Below are 24,180 nucleotides of genomic sequence, written 5' to 3' on the forward strand. Positions count from 1 at the left end.
CAAACTTTTTTTCTAAAAAAATAATATCTGTAAATAATTCCCATAACGTTTTTTTTTAAAAATATAAGTAGTTACTCCATTTTTGTAAAAATTGATCTTTTAACCTGTTAACACAGGGGCCAAGCCTGTTTTAACATTATTTTCAATGTAACCATAAATAAAGGTTATTTATCTCTTTATTTATGGTTACATTGAAATTAATGTTAAAACGGGCTTGGCCCCTGTGCCTGTTAATTTTTGATTATCGTCAAATTTAATAACTGTACAATCTATACATAGAACCATTTTAACAGGAGCTTGGACTTTGGGTAGTTGTGTCAAACAGCAATGTGACGTAGGCCTGCATGTCTGTTGCATTGTAGGCCACTCAGTCATGGCTCTTTAAAATCAACAAGATTTGTCTGGCTTTTGAGCTAATGCTCCGCAATCGATGTATATTTCGCTTGAAACCAGCGTCATTTTAACTTGTTTTGACGAAAGAAATAGATAGTTGCATCCTACTGAAAGTCCAATTTAAGGTCTTGTTAAAATGGTTCTAAATGTTGTAATATGACATTTTTAGGTTTTAATGCGACCCTTTAGTCGTTATAATACCAACTTTTAATAAACGTTTATTTCCCAAAGTTACCTTGATTTTAGTTCTGTATTACATGTACCACATTGTCTCGTAATCTTTACTTTTTATTCATTTAGAATTACCGTACTTTTTATTTTTACTCGTACTAACTTATATGTATTAATATATGACACTGATAAACGACTTTAATTTACAATTTGACCTCACTAGTACATAGCGTTCGTAAACGTTATAAGTCACGTCAAAAGATAATAGTTTTGGTCATTCACAATGAAACACTCGCCGAATCTGTAAAGTAAATGCTTTATTCTGTCAGATGGATCCGCGCCTGTGAAGAGGTGTTCCGAATGCGAAGGTGTTTCGGGACTTTTCCTACTACACAGTCAAAAATGTAAACACTGATTTTCAGAAAATGGTGAGGAGAGGCCGAGGTCAATTGTTTTAACATTCATTTCCTGGAGAATCTCACCATGTCACGACTTGTTTAGTTTACCAAGAAATAATTGTAAGTATAAGATAAGTATTTTGGGTTTTTCATTAATTTTAGAACTTTTGATTTGTTTAATGTGAAATAGCCCCTAGGCCAGGTTATCTCTATCAGTGTAAACTGAAAAAGGGTAAACATTAAAACGTGGAAAATTTTAGTGAGGTTTAATTAGGTCATTATTCATGAAAACGTCAAGAGACAATTGCCTTGCTTGTAGATCATGTAGATAGTGGTAAATGAAATATTTTATGCAAATCTTTTTAACAGCCATGCTGCCACCTTTTTAAAATATAAAGCTGCATGTTTTCCCACTGAAATCAATCATCCATATGTCACAGTGATATCAGCTGACAGCTAGATCAGCTGTACTTTAATTTTTAGAAGATGTCATTTGATTCTTGCTTATTGTACTAGTAAAACAAATTTTTACTTCTTCGGTTGATAAATTTGATTTATATATGGATCTTGGAATTTGAAGCAAAAGTGTATTAAACATTAAGAAGTAGATTTTGAATTTCACATTTATCGATCTTTTGTTATATTTGTGATGAAGAGTACTGTATATAACACTATAAATGACATTACATCTGTATATAGAGCAAGTGTTGGTTATACACGTACCTCGCTGCAGGTCTGTTTATTAATTAAGCTTTCATTCTTAAAAATTTTGGACGGGTGACCTGGTTTCCATTATATTTTTTCAGACCGAGAGCTTCGACCTGTAGCTAGGTTGTACCTTGCATTATTTACACATGCAGAAAATTCAAATCAACTTTTTTGCTTGCATGGGTATTAATTAAAGTGTAATTTTCAAACAAATTATTAGAATATTAACAAATTGATGTTCAAAGATTAATTGCAGTTACCATAACAAAACAAAGTGTTGGTTGTACCTTGCATGCATTAATTTCTTTACACATGTAGAAAATTTAAATCAACTTTTACCTTGCATAGAAATTACAGTATGGTTTTCACAATATTAGAATATTAACAATTCCAAGTTCAAAGATTGCAATTGCCATAACGAAAAAAAACATGTCTGTTATTTCTGTTAACCTTTTATTTTAAATCAATGCATATCATCTACACAAGGTGACAGCTATATATAGGTCCCATCAAAGATTAGTTCTCATGCAGTAAAAAAGGTTTGCATAAATTTGTTATCAAAAAATAGCAGACAAGGTTTGAAAAAATAGATAATCTGGAGATGATGAATGTTATCATCTTTGTAAAGCGTATGCATGATTTCAGTGTTATATAATGTTTTCATGGAATACCTGCTCAGTAAATTGATGCATTTAATTAATGATATATTGGATAAAATATTGGGGGCGTGTTTGTGAGAAAGCGAGAGATGTTTACTGTGGAATCATTAATTTTCGTGGGGGCCAATTTTCGTGGATTGCTAAAGTTTTACAGGTTCGTGGGGACTTAATTTCGTGCATTCTCTTAAACTTACAGAGGAAATATGACTTTATTGCCCTAATTTATTAATTCGTGGAGGAAATTAATTCGTGGATGAAAGGTACCCACGAATTCCACGAAAATTGAGCCACCACGAAATCTAATGATTCCACAGTATTGGATTTATCATATCATGCTGTGTTTGTTTTGATTTATAGAATTAAAAAATCAACAACATGGAAATGGCTACAGCCGATTTACCAACTCTTCCTGATGTCTTCAGCTTTTGTCTGGAAAATCACAAATTCCGAGAACGATGGCAGGACATATACAAATTAGCGGATGAACATATACGCGAGACGCGTCTATATTGCAAAGACCTCTTTGATTCTGAAAATTGGTAATTTAAAAGCCTTTTTCTTGGAAAAAAGGCTGGTTTCTGATGAAATCTTTTGGTGAACAAAATTTAATTTATGCATGTGTTGATGACACACTATATTTATACTACAGAGAAAAAAAATGTTGCAGCTGAATGTCATGTTATCGTGGATTCTTTGAAATGAGTGAAATTATTTAGGGAAGTTATAACATACAGTACCAATCAGACCCAACCTAACAGATAGTAAACCCCAACTAAACCCTGGGTTTACTTTCTGGGTTTACTTTCTGGGTTTACTAGAGTGGACCCAGAGTAAATCCCAAGTAAACCCAGAGTGGACACAGAGAGTAAACCCCGATCAGAAGTATACCCTAAAAGCAGACGCTACATGTGTATTCGGAATATACAAGGGGCAGGAATTACTGGCAGTAGGATGATAAGATAAAATACAGGTCTGCTTCACACTTCAGTGCGTATAGTTGACTCCAAAAGCAATTCTTGAGTAAATCCAAAGTAAACCCCGAGTGGACCCAAATTTTCAAAAAGTAAACCCAGAAAGTAAACCCGGGGTTTAGTTGGGGTTTACTCTGGTGTTAGGTTGGGTCTGATCGGTACTGTACAGCATGTAAATATTTAGTTGTAAATGTGTTATATGCTAATGAAATATGTTGAACTGCTGCAGGAAAAGTGGAGAGCAGTTTGTCCTTGAGCATGATGAGATGGACCCAAAGAGTGATGCTGCCTATAAACTGATGTTCAAGATGATTCTGGAACATTTTGACAGCATGGAGCATGAGGAAGCAGACCAAACCCAGAGGCTATCTCAGAGAGTGGTGTATGACAACATCAAGGTAATACAGAAGTCAAGGCCATCTCCATGGTAACGAAAACCCCACTGTATCTCTCAACTCAGCAAGCTCTGTGTGTACTAGTGTATGGGGACTAGTTTTGTGGCAGTATGTCAGTGGCTTTTTAAGTCTTGGGCTTTTTGAAAAGCTCTAATTAATGATGATATTGGGCTTCAAATTGCTATTTTTACATGGTTATAGATGATTAAAAATCTCGATTTTTTGTTGAACGAAGACTCATAAATTCTTACCAGATTCCCTTTAACAATTGTTTGTATGTATTTATTATCACCAGACAACAGAATAAAGATTTGGTATATAAATTAACACAAATAGAACTTGTGAAAGGAAAAATGCAAACAGTAGATGACAGATACCAGGTGCTTGATTTTTCTGTACATTGGTAATGTATGAATAGATTTTTTAGCATGTGCCAGTAGTTATGAGTGTTTAAATTTGTTTTTCAGAATAATTACGAAAAAAATCCCAAACCATTTATAACCAGTATGTGCCGGTATCTGCACGAGGAAACAAGACTACTGACACAGTTTGTGGCTGCAGAGGTACTTCAATCTATGTAGTAATGTAATGGAATTAAGAAATGGAACCAGGAAAAAGATAAAAAGTGCACAATATGTATAGATTGATATGAAATTGGACAATGTTACTAAGTGCACAGCACTTATCTAAAGGATTGCTCTTAATGAAATTAAAATGATGTACAGGATACTTAAAATGCTATATTCAAAATATATACGCGTAATCCTTAACAGACTTTACCTGCTATGAGAGAGGATGACATGTTACGCTATTTTCACAGTTCAATCATCAATGATGAGAAAAATAAACAGTAAAAATCTGTTGATTTGAATAGCATGGTAGCTAAAAAGTGTATGTATAACGTTTTACTAAATTTTACCAACATAGCACAAGATGTTGGTTAAAAATGATTGCATGGAACCTAATGGTATCAGGAATTGTAGGAAAGTGACAAAACATTTTCCGTTAAATCTGTTGATGATACTGCTTATGAAAGTGATATGTGCATGAATTTCTACTGATAATGCTCAAAAGTCTAATGAATATTTAATAGGCAAAGGCCATGGAAGTGAGCTCCTATGATGACCAAGATCAGATCCTCAGATATATGGATGAGTGCAGCAAGGTACTATTTTTGGAGTTGTCTCTCAGTACATGTATTGATAATAACTGCAAGATCAGCATTTTCATTCCATTAAACAAAAAGTTGCTGAAATGCGTCAAGACTTGGGATATGTTTTTCATTTGATCTTAATATTTGAATACGCGTATATATTTATATAATATATAATAAACGAATTTTGTTGTTACCGAAATTTGTAGAGTGTCAGTGTCTGTATTGACAAATTAGAATCCTTGGAGGACCACCTGAATAACCAAGTTGGTGAGTTGAGCGACATTTATTTTGTGATCACTGGTATTTATGGTTAACCAATATGCTTACAATAAAAACAGCTACGAGATTCATGAATAGCCTCTGCACATGAACTTATCTTATCGCAGACTATTGATAATTTTTGTGTGAAATTAGTCCAATGACCTCATGTACTGCTACTCGCTCAAATTAATTGACTCGATCTGGTCATTTCAAAACTGTTCATTCTTACTGTCATCTTTTTTTTGTGTGTGTAGATTAAATTCGTTATCGTTTTTATCTTGAATGTTAAATAGCAAATGACTTTCTCTGATGCTAGGTTTTGATCACCTGGGTGGTGGATACAATGGAATAAACGCATCAGAGCAACAGAGGAAACAGATTGAATCCCATCAGAAAAAAATTCAGTTACTTGCTGTAAGTGTTTCATAATTTGATTATTTTCTTCCCTGATATGTGCACCGCAATTTTCTGGTATAAAATTTTAATTTGATTCGAGAACTCTTCAACCTGTGAAGTGCAGATAACCAGCATTTCCTGTTACATTTGTGGGATGCCTGTTCTTGATACTTGGAAGATAAGTTTTCTCTTGAGTGACGGATGATTTCAAAAGTTAATTTTTCCGATGAGTACCACAACTGCCTTCCTGAATATCTTAAAGTGAACTTTTTACCTTCCTGTTTGAAAATATTGATTTGATGATTTACATTACTCACAGATATGAAAGTAATTTTGATTGTTCTAAAAGTTGCTCAAAAGATATACATGAATGTCAAAGAAGAACTTGACACATAAAATGTCTTGGATACATTATTCTTGGTTCTATACTCAAGCTTCAGAAATCGAAGAATACTAAATGTACATGTATAATAGATAGGAATTTGTTATCTTGTTTTGATGCACATGTAAGTCGTGTAAAATAATCCCCCCCCCCCCATTGCCCAGTCAGCAAATAAAATTATCTCTTTGACCCCCCCTGGAAAATACTATCAAGATCAGTATATATATATATGTGTTTGTAAGTGTTAAATAATCAAATCCCAACTTCTTCTTTGTCTTAATACCAATACTAGTGTTTATAGCTAAGTATGTAAAAGTGACTGTAAAATATTCCAATATCTCAACTTCTTTTGGAATGTCATTTGTTTTCATACGGATGCTAACTCAGAATGCAACTTTAAAATATTTCAGAGTCTTCACCAGGACATCAAATGTTACCTAACAGAAATTGAGAACAAGGCTGTAGAGGCTGAATCCATACTTGTGAGGAAGATGTCAGCTTACAAGAAACAGCTGCAGTTGTTTTATGTGGACCTAGTGGATCATAGGCCCCCTATTCCTACAGAAGTGGAGAGAGGGTATAGTGTTCATCAAGTTCATTATTGATCATAGTGTATCAGGGTGTCGACTACCAATAAATTTACTATTGGCAGCCAAAATGTTAACCCTAAAGAGTGCATTCGAAACCACTGTTCTTGATAGGAGTACGCATTTGTGCCAAGATTCTCGATTTCTGAACGGCAAAAACACAGCATAATATGGGTTTGAGGTTCAAGAATTCACACCAACATGCTATGCATAGTGAAAAAGGAGAACAAGATGGCGCAAAAAAGATTACAGTATCATTGAATACAATTCTGTGTAATTTCAGTGAACAAATTAAAAATTTCTGTTCATGAATTATCAATACTTTTGTATTAAACTTCCCTCCATCTTTATTTTTATATCCTAATTATTAGGGCCCCGCAAGGATTTGCGGGTGCCCTATAGTAATCACTCTGTCCGTCCGTCCTTCTGTCCGTCCGTCTGTCACTCTTCCGTCCACAAATTTTCTGTTTTTTTCTAATAACTTTTTTCATGGTTGCCCAATCAAGTTCAAATTTGGTATGGTAGTTCAGTAGGCAGAAATACATATTTTGATGCTAAGTTTGGTTCTCTATGTCTACTGGTTTGGAGCTGGGGTGGTGGGGTAGATTCCTTAACTATGCATAATAATGAATGGGCAAAGAGAGATAACTGCTGAGAATGTTACCATTGTATACTTGGAAGGCTGTGCAATATTTGTCCTTTGGGATTAATTAACCTTCCACAGGAAGAAAATCCTAAGCTTTATCGTTATCTGTCACATTGAGATTAATTACTGCACTGCCTGTGTCTGCAAATTAACTTTGTTTTGAAGTTAAGGTCAATTTTGAATGATGTGTAGTATTGTGTACATTCTTTGAAATATGGATTTCAAATATATAATATTCATACTTTATTTTGGTTAAAATACCGTACACAATGATTTATGATAATTTTATTGAATTCTAAAATCAAGATATATATTAATATATCCTTTTTCACTATTTTATTTTTTAATTATTAATTTTATTTTTTTCTGCCTTTATGCTGTTAATTTTAACAGGTAATCAGATAATAACCCCATTCTGTCATTTCTGAAAAAAAAATCTTATTGTAAATTTAGAAGAAAAGGATGAGAGAGCAGAACAATTAATCCCCTGGGATTAATTATCTTGCCTGCTGCAGAAAATTTAGAGGCTTATCTCTATCTGTCATATGAAGATTAATGAATACCTTTGTCTGCAACTGATGTTTGTTTTGAAGTTGAGGTCAACCCTGGGTGATACAATGTATTTGCATTCACTGAAGGCTTGCATTTTATAAAACACCTGTTTAAATCTTTTTTCAAATAAACATTTAATTTAGTTTTTTTTATAAGACATGAGGTTATCCCTGTTTTATGCAGATACAAGGTTACTATTTAGAGTTTTTGGACATTCAGGAATTATCTTGAAATTTAAAAATACAGTTGTTACTTATAATTTTTCATATCTTTTTTTTTACCACCTTATATATATTGCAGTTCTTTACATCTTATGCCGGGCATTTATTTTTCATCATTGTTAATATAAAGAGGATGGAATTCAAAGTTTTTTTCACTTCTCTATATTAATTGTCATAGCGGGGCCCTTCCTGACTGGTCAGTTTTCTAGTTATTTACTAAATTCCTTCAAAGGGTCAACAATATAATTTCCAGTGTGTTCTTGGTATTCGGGTATATTTTGTGTGTTCGTAAATGTACCAGCAATACTCGAGAACAACAAGAACAACATATTTGAATGCTCTCTAAGATTCATAGTTCCTGCATGGCAAAACTATTCACAAAAATTTTTCACAACTATTCACAACTTATTTTTTTTTTATTGAAAAACTAAGTTTGTTATTTTAAATGTGGTCTAGAATTGTTTTAATATTAATGTAAGCAAAATATTCTTTTCCAGATTTTCCTGGTTGGGTCAAATATTGTATGATAATCTGCAATATGCCTTGCCAAAACTAGAATTATTAGCAGGATTTGATATGGTACAAAAAACAACCTGCAGTCTAAGAAACTGCTTTGAAAAACTTCTTATAAGGTATATAAAAACGATAGTTTTTAAAAAAAACCCATTAATTATAAAATACTGTAAACCAACTTTTATTCACGTGGGAGAAAATTTTCGCAAGGTTCGCAAGGACATTGTCGTCGTGAATATTTCTCACCGTGAACCAGTCGTTGTTGCATGGTTGTTATAACAAGAGGGGTCTGGATAAGGCTTGGTTGCAAACATTAGTGGCCGCGAACCAGTTTATCAGAAGTAAATCGTGAAATAAAGTTGTCGCTAATAAAATCTGGTTTACAGTACATTACATACATAATAATTTGACTTGTGTGTTTAAATTTTGAGTTGTTTGTACAAAAAATTTGCATTCAATTCCAAATAAAATTACTATTTTATACATGTAGAAATTAGATATATGAGAGTTTTTCATACTTAAAATTGTTTATTCCCTAAACAGTTCATTTGTTGTAACTGAACAGCAGAAGCACATAATAAAAGTTGAACTGGGATCAAAAAAACGTAACAAAGAGGCAGATGGCAATGGAGAGGAAGCAGCCAATCAGAAGTTTCGTTGTCCAAAGTTCTTTGCCGTTGTCAGGTACATCTAACAGACAATTCAAAGTTTAACAAATAAGCATTTTAAGCATATCCCTGTGACACATTAAGTTAGACTACAAAATACAATTTTTCCAGCATAATATATGTATACAAGTCATATTTGTGGGCTTGGTATTTTTAATATAATTGATATGCACTGAATCATATTTAACTCTTTTATAAATTTTCAGCCGTTGAAATATATTCCATAGGCTGCCCAATTATCATTTAACTTTACTGTTTTTGTAGAGTGTAAATTTTCGATAATGTAGAACTTTCAATATCATATATTTTAGACTCCTAGCCTGCGATAATATTGATTGCAAAGGGAAAGTGAAAGCGCAGTTTTGTAACGAGTCAGAAGTCAACGAAAAATATCACAATCGCAATTGGGAAAGTCCATGTGATATTAAGATGAAGGCCAAAACAGACGAATCAACCTTTGAGAAGAAGAAAGCTTTGGCTTCTTTTAAGAAAATGGAGATTGAAAAGTTTGAAAGGAAACCAGATGTTCAAGTTTGCGAGGATAAATTTAGGATTGTATTCACAACAAGGGTCAAAATTGGCGACCAAGAAATTCTTGTAGCTGTAAGTAGTACATCCATTCTAGATACATTTAAAGATAGTCTTTTATTTTCTCTTCTGCCTCTATTAAAATGGGTGCTATTTAAGCAGTTTGACTTATTTTATATGATGGGTGTATATGGAGAATGTCTTAAAAAGTTATTGATAATGTACCGTACCTACCAATTCATAAGAAATTAGTTTTATTTATTTCAGACAATTTCTCTGCCTATTGTGGTAACAACAGGAGCCAGTCAGAGCTGTAATGTACATGGCTCTCTTCTTTGGCAGTGCTTTAGCACCAATGATGCTGTAAGTACATGTATTTAAGAGAGAGAGAGAGAGAGAGAGAGAGAGAGAGAGGAGAGAGAGAGAGAGAGAGAGAGTACCTGTAGAATTAAGTCTGCATACTTTCGACCACCATGAACATTCTGAGACTTTCCAGGGGTAATAATTGCTTTCCAAAGCATACTAACACAGCAAATTTATATATTCATGTTTACTGTTTTTTACATTTTAATCCTGACAGTGTACTTTGGAATACCGGTAATTAAATGGGATGTCTGAAATTTAATGGTACATGTAACTGCTTATATCTTCAAGTACTGCATTAAATATACCGGTATACATCATTTATTTCAAAAAACCATTTTACGAGATATTTTTTGTATTTTACCACATTGTCTTTCTATTGCACACAAGAAATGTATATTTTTACCAGAGACAAAACTTTTCAGTAAATATAGCTTGTTCTTTGCAAACAGTTTCAGTTGCCAATAGAAACGGCCAACTCCTTGAAGTGGCACATAGTGTTTGATATGTTGAACAGGAAGATGCTAACATTAGGAGGAAGGGACCTATGTATTGATGAGAAAGCTCATCTAGGGAGCAGGCTCATGCTGGGTATGTCTGTTTAACATGTGTAATCTCCCATTTAGGAATTTCTCCCTAATAATTGTAAACTTGTGTGCCCTCTGGGCCCAAAATTGGAAATAAAGTATTTTAAAGTTTATATAAATGAATTTTCAGAGGATAACCCAATACCAGATGAGATGGACATTCCATTTAGGAGATTTTGTGTGGTATGTTTTTATCCAGCGCTTTGTAGTACATGTATTTTGTCAAATCCTAAAACTTCATGAAATAATAATTAAGGCACGCATTGAAGCTATCAAAGGAAAAATTATTGATATAAATATCTACTGTGCATGTCAAATGATTGTGTAAGTGTAAAATGTTGCTTCACTGCTCAACATTTTTATCTGTTTTAAGAATGAACTAGTTTTATATCATGATGGAATAGTTATGAGATTTAAAAAAAAAACAATTTAGAACATGTTCAAAGAAACAAGAATCTCTTTTTAATTCAATCAAAGTTACAGAACAATCTCCCTTCTCAGTGGGATGAAAGTTGATGTAATGACGGTATGATGAGGTCATTAGGGAACTATTTTTTTTTTTACCATGAATTTAATTTACAGCATCTGTACATATATTTATTATAAACTAAAGGTTAACCACACTTTCACTCTCTACTTTTGATAACATGTACATTGTAATCTATCTTGTACAAGTATGTGTATTTCAAAATTTGTTTTATTCATCTATATTAACATTTTTAATATTTTGTGCCAAAAAAAATGTATACAGGAGAAAATGATGGATATTAAGGAAGGAGATGACAAGAAGAAATCGGCCACGTTTTGGATGTGGTTCCTGGCTGTTTTTAATCTGACCAAATCTCATCTCAAAGATTATTGGAATGATGGGTATGTACGATATCACCTTATCATCCATGTACAAATGTAAGGTGGTCAATGGGTCAAGCCAAAAGTCTTTGAATTATGTGAATCCTATAGTATTGGTACAATGTTTGAAACATATGAATGATATTTTTGTGTGAGTACAAACACTCTAAGTTTACAGTACTTGTAAAAAAAAAAAATCAAGTATACATACTGGTGCAACATGCTTTTATATACAAACATGCTTTTATATACAAATTAATAATCAAAAATTAATTAGTATTTCAGTAAATAGACTATTAATATGTAGGTTAATTAAAGGTAGAATATTGTAGGCTGATCGCGGGTTTCATCAAGAAGGAAACAGCCGAACAAAGACTGAAGAATAACATTCAACCCATGCAAGAGTATACTTACCTCTTAAGGTTCTCGGACAAGGTCATTACTGATGGTCAAGGTCAAAATCTTTGTGGAGCCATATCTGCTACGGTCTTGTACAAAAACAAAAAAGGTACATGTAATAAAGTAGTGTGTTTGGTTGATTCTCATTTTAAGAACACTAATATATACAGTCACATACTGCTTATTATATATATTACTGTGGTTTCATTAATATTCGAGGGTATCAATTTTCGTGGATAAAGTAAAAATCACAGTTTCAAGGATACGTAAATTCGTGGCCAACCGGCATATCAATACAAAATATTAATAGAAATTGCACTTCAATGAACATTTAATTTCGTGGATCAACTTAACAACGAAATCAACAAAAATTGGTATTCAACGAATATTGATGAAACCACAGTAGTATATACTGTATTTCGATATTACTGTTGAATTTATATTTTTGTGTTAGGCCAGTGGAAATGCTTTCCAACGGACCCTTTCAAAGCAGACACCTTCAAGAAGAAGACTCTTGCTCAATGTGTGAAGAACACATGCATTCCAGGTGATACTAAAGTTCACCTCTTGCAATGGTTATACAAATCGCCGACATCTTCTATCAGGACAGAGGAGGCTTTCCAACTTTACAATACTGGTAATCTGTCTGATTTTGTGGATATTAAAACATGATTTGTGAATGAATTTGAAATTTCAGAAAACAATAAAGCAACACATGAAGTTTGTAATATATACTCGTAAATACACTTTGTTGTAGAGAGCAGAAGCAAGGGAGAAAATCAAGGTTACAAGAAGTTTGAGGAAATTCTTATTGTTTCCTTAAAGTAAAGAATTTTTTTAATTCGAAAAACTCAAAGTCTGGCAATTTACTGGCATTTTTTTTTAAATCATTAAAATTTAAGAATAGAGTGTTTGAAAAAAAAAATAACATCAATTTATTATGCAAAATCTTATTTGAATTTTATATTCCTCTTGTAATATCATGTCAATTTAAATATGACACACTAATCAAGTTTCTTTATAACAAGTTAATTATGAGGAACATTGCATTTTTTTTCAGTGATTTGAATTTAGATGAAGAATCGTCTCAAGAGAGAAAAAGAGATATAAAGAAAGCTGTTGCACCGTCAAAGAAACGAGAGGCTGCTAAAAACAGGCCTGGGGTCATCAAATCTAAGCGTTTGTCCGAACCCCAGCCAGAGCCTGTTATGTATTCTGATGGCACACACCCCTCTTATTCACCAATGTCTTTGCCACCGGGCTCTCCACAGATACACAGCATTCCTCAGACGGTTTTGGATTTCAGCGGGGGTGAGTCACAAGATAGCATGGCAGGCCAGCCTCACACTACCACCCTGTATCAAAGGGTTCCGTACATGCAGAACTCACAGCAAGTCATCATGGACCCATCTACTTACAGCAATGCCCAGTCATTCAGTATTAACGAAAGCCTCTCAAGTACGCACCCAACACTGTCAGGAATGTTGGTTACACAGAATGCTAATAATTTCCCAACAATTGATGAAAATGCTCTCGGCCAGACTTACCTGCCTCCAGACGTTAACCATGGGTACCCTGAAATGCAAGTGTATCCTCAGCAACAGACGAGTCATTCTGCTGCCATGTACAGCAACCAGCAGCAAGTGAGCCCAGCACCTTCCATGTATTCCATGCAACAACCTAGTCCAGCAAACTCAGTTCATTCCTTACAGAGCCCAGACCACACCACACAGTTTGTTACCATGGCTTCGAATGTTTATGGTAATGGCTACAGCCTTCATGATAAACTCTTCTAAACAGCAATTATCGTTCTGTTAGTTCACAAGTAGTAGTCTGTAGTCACTCCTGCACATTTTAAAGGACTCCCCCACCAGGTAGTTAAATTCTCAGACCTTAAATCTTTGTTTGAATATAGCCCCAGCTACGACAATATCAGAAGGATCATCTGGACAGGAGCCTAAGAAATCACAAGCTTCATTCGAAGAAAAGATGATGCTTTTTCAAAAATTAAAGAGCAAAATTGGAGGTGGCAGCTCAGAGTCCTCTGTGATGTCACCTCCGTATTCTCAAGCATTTTCCCCCCAAGCTGCGGCCACACTGCAGTCCCCTCCACACTCGACTTTTCCTCTTGCAGCATCTCCGGCTGGGAGTATACAGACTAACAGTGTTCAGTCTCCATACTCCCAGTCTGTGTACTCGGAGGCCTCCTCTCCAGCTGGGAGTGTTGCATCACCAGCCGTCAACGAACCCATGATTGACAGCGTAGAAGCCATCTTGAATGATCCAACCAACAGGAATGAGCTCATTGAAAACTATGAAATTGTTTTCAATGTGCTCAATTCTTCTCTGGAGGCATAATTCCTGTCAAAGGTTTGTAATGTTTTGAAAGTTATACTAATTATTCTACAATGATGCTTCTTGTTTTACCCGCATGAAGGCTGAGAAATCTTTTGATCGGGGGGTGATGGAACTTTTGCGGAGAATCTGCACTTTCACATTGATGGTATAAACTGGTGTCGAGTAGCATGATGATTTCATCTGATGCTCCATTGTGCTTCTGTAAGTTAAGAGTCAAGCACCATGTTATGTCCAGGATGTTACAATGTTTTTTTTAACCTGGTAGGTTTTCGTTGTATGCGATTAATTTAGTTTCAGATAATTAATACATTATTGGTTTATAGCTTGCAAAAAAGATGCATGCCCCATTGGTAAGAATTGTGTGATGGTACATGTATTTCCAAAAGTACTAATAAACATGTTCAAAAAACTTGTGTTTGTGTATGCACAACTATTTACTAACTTTACTGCTTCAACATAATGTGGTGAATTATATTTTACAGCACAGCATGTCCTTTAAGTTGATGCATGCAGAAGTATTCTGACAGGTAAAAAAATGAACAGGACTGCTTTTACAATGTATTAAGGGTGTTTGTCGATGTATGTGTACTAATCCATAAGGTTGTTTATGGTGGATTTTAAAAAAAAGAATTTTCATCCATATTGTTCTGTCTTCTACGACTTTCAAGTTTTTATTAGTTTACTAGCATAAAAATGATATAATTCATATTGTGACATGTCCTTTTTATTCTTGTATTTTACAGATAAAACAGTTCAAATACACCAGATGAATGCATGGCTCCCTTTGCAAGATTTTTTATTAGTCTTTTGTTTTACCTGCTTAAATTTCTAATTAAAATTTTATAGATTGCAAGTTTATTTTTAGTTTTGAATAACTTGTGAAATTATTTTTTCATATATTTTTTCACATTTTTTAAAGGTGGTCCGTAAAAAAGTTAGGCATATTATTGAGCTTACTGAGGCATGAAAATGGTTTAAAGAAGTCTTATGGAACGTATGTTTGATAGACATTACCAATTATAGGTATTATTTACAGTATAAAAACTACAAGCAAAAAAATAAAGGTAGATATTTATTAATACGTGTAATTGCGTACAATTCTTTAGGTCAAAAATGGTTTTGCTTTTTTGTGGGAAAAAAGTTTCTTATTACCGGTACTTAACTTTATACAAAACTTCGTTTACATGTATTCCTATTTTTTGTTATTCATTCATGAAACATATTTTAAAAAAGCTTAAAGTATTTATTTTGGGAAGAAAATGTTATACACCAATATTGCACAAGAATAAACAGTACATGCAAATTAGAATATAAAGGCATTTTGTACTGTACATGAATTATCATTTTAATGAGCTTTTGCAATACACAACATTATCTAATTTTAAGTTTAAATATAACAGAGTAACAGTTCAATTTTCATGTCTCATAAATAAAAAAAAAATATGACCCTCCACTGCCTGACATTTTTACGGACGTCCATTTTCATCAATTTTATTACCAATTTGCATGAGTTTTATTTTTTCTTTCTTTATTTGCTTGTCTGTTACTGGTACCATGTTTTTTTTTCTTTTATCACTTTGGTTTGAGGCAAGTACAAGCAACTAAACAGTGTTAAACACAGAATGCCGTATGTTTTAATCGAATCTGCATGTTGTAGAATTCGATCCAAGAAAAATTGCAAATTCTATATAAAGACTGAAAAAAAAATCATAATTTGCAAGGTTGAAAAATCAAATGTAGTTGTATCATGGTTGTTGTGTTACACTGATTTTGTAAACATGAATTCAGCGGAGAGGCTGGATTTGCTTCAACTACAAAACTAAATACTCAGTATTCATGTTTATCTGGCACACTTAAGGAATTACTTAAAATGTGCATTAGTTTGTATATAGCCCTACTTTAAATTAACAGAGCATGTATATAAAGTTTTTGTACAAAATTTTGTATGTATATTTTTATGTTAAGTCTATGCTATGTGACAAGTGTTTATAGTAATCTTAAGGCTTGCTTTTTATTCGGTTTGACTTTTTCTAGAAAGTTAGACAATGTGATCTTATTTTTGGTGCAACTGTGTAATAATTTTTATCAACATTTTTGGGTATCAATTTTTGTGGATTTAACAAAAAAAATCACAGTTTGAAGGATACTTTTTAAATTAATTCATGGACGATGATCCTATCACTACAATAATTCATGGATTAACTTAACAATAAAATCCACAAAAACTGTCACACAGTAATGAATTTTGATGAAACCACGAAACATGTAATTGCAATTTATTGACGTCCTAACTAATGCGAAAAGGTTAAGCTGTGTATGAAATACTGATTATGATTATTTTGCTGATCGATTGCTGATATGCCAGGCTGTTTGTAGTCATTGTTGTATCTCACTATGCAATAAGATGTATCTGATTTCAATTTGACCATGTTTTATTATGTAAATAAAAGTCATTTAATTGGGCAGCAGGTATTGCCTATGTAAGCATTCTCCATAAGGCACAAAGTATGGTGTGTCTCTCTTGAATTGAGTTTTGCTGAATTTGCATATAGTAAGTTATAATAGCTTAGAGCTTCATTTGAACTTAATTGCGGGTACATGTGGTTATTTTGAATAAGCCTATGTTTAGCTTCCACATGCCAAACAACAGTTTTGACTTATTTCTGATTTTTTTTTGTGCACAAAACTCAATGTGTGAACTTCAAATTCCACATTTACAATAAAACGTTATTGGGCTTAGAGATATTGTGTCATATTGTGTACTTGCTGAGTTTGATTTTCTGATTTTCTATGTGAAGGGTATGCTTAAGGAATTTTTGTCATGTTTTCATAATATATAAACTGCTTTTATTATTGTGCCATATTTTGTTCGAAGTGCTACAGCAAAACTTTATTGTTCATCAATTTTACTTTGCATACATTTCAACCATCCTCTATTCATGCGCAGATCCAGAAATTTTTCTCAGAGAGGTCCAAGGCCTTTTTCGGTAATTTTAATATATGTGAATATAAGAAGTTTAAAGCCCCCCCCCCCCTTCCCTTCTTGATCCGCACATGCTAATATGGTTGGAAATGATATCCCTGCATGATGAATAGGGAGAATGCTTAAAAAATAACATGGGCAAAATCCATTGCTACCGCCCTTTTCTCTCTCGGGTTTATTTTTGTTTGTTTATGTTTATCCAAAAGCTATAATATACAAATCGTCTCTGCTTGCCACATGCTTGAAGAAAAGTAAATCAAAATAAGCGAACTTTTATTCAATATCTTCTGACTGTATTTTGGCAAGCAATGTATTAAATTTATAACTAGTTCAAACAGGAGGGCATTTTATGTTGAATTTTATTACCATAATTACATTGTTTAAGTGTTCGTATCTTTTTCTGTTCTTTTTTTTTTTTCCTCTCACATATTTGTTTCTTTGAATTTTGTTAAATAGGTTCAGACCTATTGAAGAATAAACTGATTTGACAATAAATGCGAAAACTGTGATTTATTGTTCTTTATTTCTACCACGATAATAAAATCATTGTAAGAAAAGATATCGGTTCATAACAAAGCAGGCAAGAAGAAAAGTCAGCCATTGGAGTTACATGTACTTGCACATCGATCGAGTTGACAATTTAATTTAGAGCTGTGTTTGAAAATTCTCCATGATGTCAAAATGCGGATGCCATAGTACCATTAAATGAGAACGGTCATGAATTGTTCAGCCTTTTTTAGCGGCTCAATACTGAGACACGACAGCTTCTTAAAATTATTTAAAAGGAAAATCAATGGATGAAAATTATTGTAGCAACACAAAGAAAATTTTGTAGAAAAAATGCTATATGGCTTTCTTTACATGAGGTATAAAAAAAATTCTGGAGTAATTGTTCGAATGTCTGCATTGTTTACATATAGCATCGTGGGTTTTTTTTCTTCAAATCAGTGGTGGGTGACCAAGAAAACCAAATAGAAGATTTATATTCTGCTAACAAGGGTATTGGGTCGTTAATTCGGTGATAAAATCAACTTTCAGTGCATATTGTTTATTTTCAATATTAAATTTAAGCGATGTCTTACAGAATATTTTCCGACTGGGGTTGAAACATTTCCACAATATTATAAGAACTTTCAAAAATGCATTTTTGTGGCCATATGACCTGTTTGCACCATTTGCTTCAGTGGTAAAACTTGTTGCCTGTCCACATGCAGGCACCTAGCTGATATTTTTTTAAATAACAAAATATATCCCTCCTTTATGACCACTTATATTATTACATTGTACTTTTTACTCCTTAAAAACAGCCGATATGTTTGTGACATAGTTTTTAACAACATAACGTACTGAGTATTTATTTTATGGAGAATTTGCCATTTACCTTGCAAATCACTAATGGTGCATGTACAAATGTCAAACTTACATCGAATGGTTTATGAATCAAAAATTTACAAAAACTCTATAAGTCTTACAAATGACGATTAACAGGTACGAATGATTATATGCAATGTTCGAAGACTCAATAACCGAGTTATATATATTCTTTATTTGCACAAGACATACATCTTATGGCATAGGTTATTACATATAAATATAGCAATATTGAAATAATGGTATGGTACATGAACATGTGAAGTTCATTGATAATGTATATAAAATAAAATTTTACTAACAGGCGAAGAAACCAGAGAAATTTTTCTTAATTATCATGAATATTGAAAGCTAGATGGAGATACTTCCCCAAATTACACAGTTCTTTAAAATTTTGAACACTTAATAATTGTATAAATTTGTATACAGAAGGTTTTTTCCAATAATATTTCTTAATATATTTTACTCGGATTTCTCTATACTGCTGACATTTCAAAACAAAATGGAATTCATCTTCAATATCTGAACAAAATTTACATAAGCGTCTTTCTTTCGGTACATTAGTGTGTCGTCCACTTTCAATAGCAAGTCTATGAGATGACAATCTAATTCTTGTAATTTGTTTCTTATATTTAGAAGGTATTGATTTTGTTAAATAATATTGTAATGAAAACTGGTCAATAATATGCTTGTAAAAATAACATCGAGATGAGGAATTAATCTGTTCTACAAGTTGTTGAGTAAAGTGATCAATGATTCTTTGCTTAATTAAAGGAAAATAGGTTTCACAATGTATATACTCCTGTTCATACCATATATGTCCTAGACCTATTTCAAAAAGTTTATTCTTAATTACAGTAACCCAATTTTCAGCAGGTGCCAAAGACGATTCACACTCATTATACAGCATTTTATAACAGGACTGCAAAATACAATTCTGACTTTGTAACAATTTGAACCAAAATTTGAATATTCTAAACAATCGTATAGTTTTCATAGGTAGCCTCCCAGTTTCAAAATATACAAGTGCAGTGTTTGTATTCTTCTTCACACTTAACACAAATTTAATATATTCTAAATGCACTTTTTCTATATCATTTGCAGCATGCATGCCCCATATCTCACAGCCATAATTTAATATACTAGCAATATAAGTATCAAAAATTGACAGCATTGTTTCTGTATTCAGATACAATTGACTTGTTTTTGACTTTAAAGAAAACATGGCTTTTCTCCCTTGGCTTGCCAACTGTTTATGATTAGAATGATTAGAATTTCTCTATTCATATTTAACTAATAACGCATTAAGAAACCTTAAATGATTACATAAATACATGTAGAATATTGAACTCTTTGGATTTTTCTGTTTTGATAATGTGTTCATGAGCATGGGAAATGAAGTAAATTATACTATAATAGGTTGTTTTAGTGACAAACAATGTCGCATATTAGCCAACAGTTAACGTGACGTCACAATCAAAAATCACGTGATATAACGTCACAATCAAATCAACACAATCTGCATCACAACAGCATACAAAGAAGAGTTGACAGGTAATGAAATGTAACATGTTTTAGGTAGTTTGCACTGTTAAAATTTGCATGTTTGTACATAAACCTCATATCTAGAAGATATATCTCGTTACAGTTCACAGTGAAATGGAGTCAAAATCAGATATTGGAAACGGTCCAGTTATCAATATGGTATGTACGAATACGTTTTCGAAATACTTTCATCATTGATAATTCATTAAGTTGCAACAGAATCGAACAATCCATTTTGTCTTGTACTTAATTAGGAAAGGGTTCCAATCACAGAGGGGCAGGAGATTCAACGTTCAGATGAAAAGAGAGCGAATGGAATCAGAAATGAAAGAATCAAACTTCGAGTTAAGAATATACCCGTGTTGGAGGAAAGAAGACTCCTTGCGCTAGAAAGGCACATCAAGCGTAAACGGAGGAGACGGCCGTACGTCAGAAAGATGAAGAGTTCGGACAAGACGGAGCACCAGCTTGGCAAAACCATGGTGGCTACAAATGAAAAAAACCCTGAAGACCCTGGGGCGTTTGATTTTAAGGATGAAGGTTTACAAGTATTTGAAGGAAAAGAAAAAGAAGTTCGCAGTGAGGATGAAGTCGAGGGTACTGAAATGGTAGTTTTTGATAAATATGAGAAGCAAACTAATCTACAAGCGACTAATGACTTGATCGAGAATTTTGAAGTTCAATCAACAAAGATGAATGTCGCAAAAGATCAGCAACAGGATGAACAATTTGATAAGTTGGTTGAATACGTGCTCGACATAGTAAAATCAGAAATAGCGGATAAAGTTGAAGATGAATTAACGAGTCAGAGCGACTTTAAACACTCGCAGGTTAAAGAGGAAAGTCAAATAAAAGATGATGAAGGGGCTGGTGTGAAGGTGAAGCAAGAAAAAGAAGAGGTTAATACTTCATCACCTGAATGCGCTAGGCACGTAAATGATGAAGACTTGAAGAAAGGGAAAGAAAACTTTCAAGATGAAGAACTCAAACATTTGGAGATAGCAAAGGATAACGACAACAAAATTGTTGATATCGGGTAAAATATCTACTTTTCTCTATTACTTTTTACATTGTACCTGAAATTAATCAACTATGTTTTGCTATATTTTTTAAATCTCTTTTTTAAAGAAGTAATTAAAATGTTTATGTAAATTTCAGTTAAGCAATTCAATTATAACGGGTACAGACAACACTTACAACATTTGATGTTCTACTAAATCTTATATCAAATTTCTTTATTCTCAGAGATGAAAATGCTGAACAAAGCTGCAACACATCAAGAACCAGATCAAAGGAGCCCACGCAAAAAGATCCCGATGGTGAAGATGATGGAAAGACTGGTTTCAATACAAGAAACAAGGTATTGTCATTTTATCAAGAAATATATGAAAAACTTATCAAATTGTGATGAGCAATTTATTCAAAGTTTTGTTTACCCTGAGAGAGGACGAGGCATCGATGTTAATTTTTTTTCTAAAGTCTTTCAAATAAATGGTCTTAGTTGCTAAACTGATACACATTGTTGAAAAAATGTTTGGTCCATTTTTTCATAGGATGACTCCATTCACTGAAATACGACCTATAACTTGTCATATAGTATTGATACCGGTAAAAAAAAAAATATTTCTCTATTTTTGGATTTTCAGGTTGCCATCGATGACAAAAAAGAAGAAGAAGAAGATGTTGTTGATGATGATGATGATGATGATGATGAAGGCTTCATGCCGAGAAAACTATTCTTCTTTAGTTTTTCTGAATTTAAGGTAATTCTTTACGTCTATGTATAATATTTGTAAAGATTTATTTCACGACAATCATACAATAATAAAATTTACGAACTTTTATTAAGTTCACACAACTATTGTTCACACTAATAAATTGATTTTGACAACTTTATCAATCAGTCTTTTACAAATGCAAATACATTGAACTCGTACATGGACACTATAAAATGTGATTTTCCTCTTTTTAATTTCGTTTCGTTTAGAAAGAAGAAACCTCCGCCTGATGCAAGATTAACACTTATCAGCAAAAACAACATTTCACTTCGACATCTGGTTAATTTGTTAAATATTACTTAAGTTTAAGAAATAAATTATGTTCTGTAGTTGTTGGTTATGCACGAGTTATTTTTTAAAGTTCTTTAGATTGCGACATGAAAACAATAATTTGCATTTTTCAGTGTCTTTGCCTGTGATTACACTACGCATCGGTTTTGTACTATATAACCCATAACTTCAAATGAAGCCAAATTGAGGCGCCAGCGGGGTTTGCTTATTTATTTTTAAATATTTAATCGTACGATGGTTTAAAATTATATAAATATAAGTAATAAAGAATCATTCTTTGAATATAATGAGGTGTTAATTTCGGTCGGGACGTGATCAAATCTATCATAAAGCCCTTCGGGCTTTACTGGATTTGATAACGCCCCGACCAAAATTATCACCTCATAATACTCAAAGAATGATTCCTTATTTACAACTTTTCTTGGTGGTTTATGTTGGTATATTTACATTCTTCAGCGTCTTTGTCTATATGATATTAAACTTTACAACTCGATTTTGTAATGTATTTTCCAATACAATTTCTTAATGACTATTTTAATTATTAGCCATACAATTGTTTCAGACTATAGTTAATTCATAGCTCTATTGAAACAGCCAGATTGAAATCTACACGCCCCATTTATTGATTGGCCGAAACCTACAGCAACTGAAGCTGACAGGAGTGAAATCTACACGCCGCTTTGATCGAAACCTACAGCAACCTATGAAAACTCACGGACTACATGAAATATCATGGTGATGCCAGACTCAAATTCCCACAGGACACATGTAGCGATCATTGCAGATAAAAAAATTACATAACCCGCTAAAATCGCGGGTTATGTATTCTTTTTTTCTACAATGTCGCCACTTTCATAACCTGCATGAATCACCAAAGAAAGCATTTTATTGTTTAAATGTAGATAACGATAGTGTATATATACAACTTGCGATTATATTGTGTGTTTTTTTTTTTAGAAACTATTATTAGGATTTTTACCATGAAATATGTATGTATCATAGGGTATGCATAGATTTTCATAACAAAATCACTGATATTTTCATTACAAACCTAATTCAAATGCATACAGAACCAGATGACAGCTATAGTGTGCTAATATTGAGCAACGTACTTCTGTAACAACATTGTTCTTCCTCGAAATGAATTTTCATTCAAACTACTTATCCATTTAATTGTTGTCATTAAAAATGTCACTTCATTGATTTCAACATATTTTCATTGTACTAATGCATGGGATCGCACACAAGTTCTGTAACTTAAATAACCTTCTCGTTTCATTACCTAATTCCGGCCTACTTCATTGTAAATCTTATTTTCACATGCAACGTTATCCGTAAAGCAATGAAGAATTTATATAGTCTGGAAACTACATTCTAACTTTTATAAAATCATGAAATAAGTTTCAAAATGATTACTATTCAGCTTGTAACTAGCCTGGGCTGCGTTCTAGATCGTAGCAGCTAGCCTAGCCGCTAGGTCGTAGAAATAAAGGTCTATTGAACGGACCGCTAGGTCTCATATTTAAAGATGAAAATATTCGACTACAGACTTATTACATCGACATAATTTGTTTACTTCAAGCGGAAACATACATGTGAAATTTCATTATAACTTAAACTGTTAAAGGATGCACAAAATAAAATAAAATAAAATAGATTTCATGCTTGTTACAAAATGGTTACTAAGGTGGCCATCTTGAATTTAATGCCTAGCATAAAATATTTAGGGTAAGAATGTCTACGTAGCGGCTAGGCTAGCATACCGTTCAACTACGTAGCCCTACGTACATGTAGCAGCTACGATCTTTGAACGCAGGTTCCATGCAGAGGCCTTCCAAAGCACTTCGGGAGGCCTTTGGAGGAATTTACCTAAATTATTATCTAAGTTCTTTTGTGTCATCTACATACTTTAGGTAATTTCACTATCTTACACATAAAGTATTTATTTTTTCTAAAATGCATCATAAAATGGACAACACAAAACTTCTAACTGCTATGATCCGCACCCGTAAATAAAGAGGGGTCCCGAAAGCGAAGATGTTTCGGGACTT

At 33.1% G+C, this 24,180-nt stretch overlaps 2 protein-coding genes across 11 annotated transcripts; both read left to right on the forward strand.

Moving 5' to 3' along the window:
- Positions 1-941: 941 nt before the first annotated feature.
- On the forward strand, positions 942-17,653 carry LOC128155148 (signal transducer and activator of transcription 5B-like). 10 transcript variants are annotated; one of them, XR_008239550.1, is made up of 23 exons: positions 942-1,082; positions 2,687-2,868; positions 3,530-3,698; positions 4,163-4,258; positions 4,789-4,860; positions 5,058-5,118; positions 5,429-5,526; positions 6,301-6,467; positions 8,394-8,528; positions 8,953-9,093; positions 9,389-9,680; positions 9,873-9,968; positions 10,421-10,559; positions 10,686-10,738; positions 11,307-11,425; positions 11,737-11,912; positions 12,258-12,440; positions 12,561-12,627; positions 12,864-13,564; positions 13,719-14,173; positions 14,485-14,511; positions 14,644-14,688; positions 14,905-17,653. XR_008239550.1 is itself a non-coding variant. In XM_052816722.1 (22 exons), exons 2-20 carry the CDS (start codon positions 2,705-2,707, stop codon positions 14,159-14,161), a joined length of 3,372 nt encoding a protein of 1,123 aa, XP_052672682.1. In that variant the 5' UTR covers positions 942-1,082; positions 2,687-2,704; the 3' UTR covers positions 14,162-14,173; positions 14,485-14,511; positions 14,644-17,653. The 10 variants fall into 10 exon arrangements, 6 of the variants coding, with proteins under 6 accessions (XP_052672682.1, XP_052672679.1, XP_052672680.1 ...); XR_008239549.1 differs by having other exon boundaries at positions 13,719-14,511; XR_008239548.1 differs by lacking the exon at positions 14,485-14,511.
- Positions 17,654-20,067: 2,414 nt separating this feature from the next.
- Positions 20,068-22,167, forward strand: LOC128155152 (uncharacterized). Its single transcript, XM_052816727.1, has 5 exons — positions 20,068-20,219; positions 20,315-21,096; positions 21,306-21,420; positions 21,707-21,823; positions 22,048-22,167. The coding sequence occupies exons 1-5, from the start codon at positions 20,175-20,177 to the stop codon at positions 22,066-22,068; spliced, it is 1,080 nt and encodes a 359-aa protein (XP_052672687.1). The 5' UTR covers positions 20,068-20,174; the 3' UTR covers positions 22,069-22,167.
- The last annotated feature ends 2,013 nt before the right edge of the window (positions 22,168-24,180 follow it).

The sequence above is a fragment of the Crassostrea angulata genome, chromosome 7 (genome assembly GCF_025612915.1).
Source record: "Crassostrea angulata isolate pt1a10 chromosome 7, ASM2561291v2, whole genome shotgun sequence".
Classification (NCBI taxonomy): Eukaryota; Metazoa; Mollusca; class Bivalvia; order Ostreida; family Ostreidae; genus Magallana; species Magallana angulata.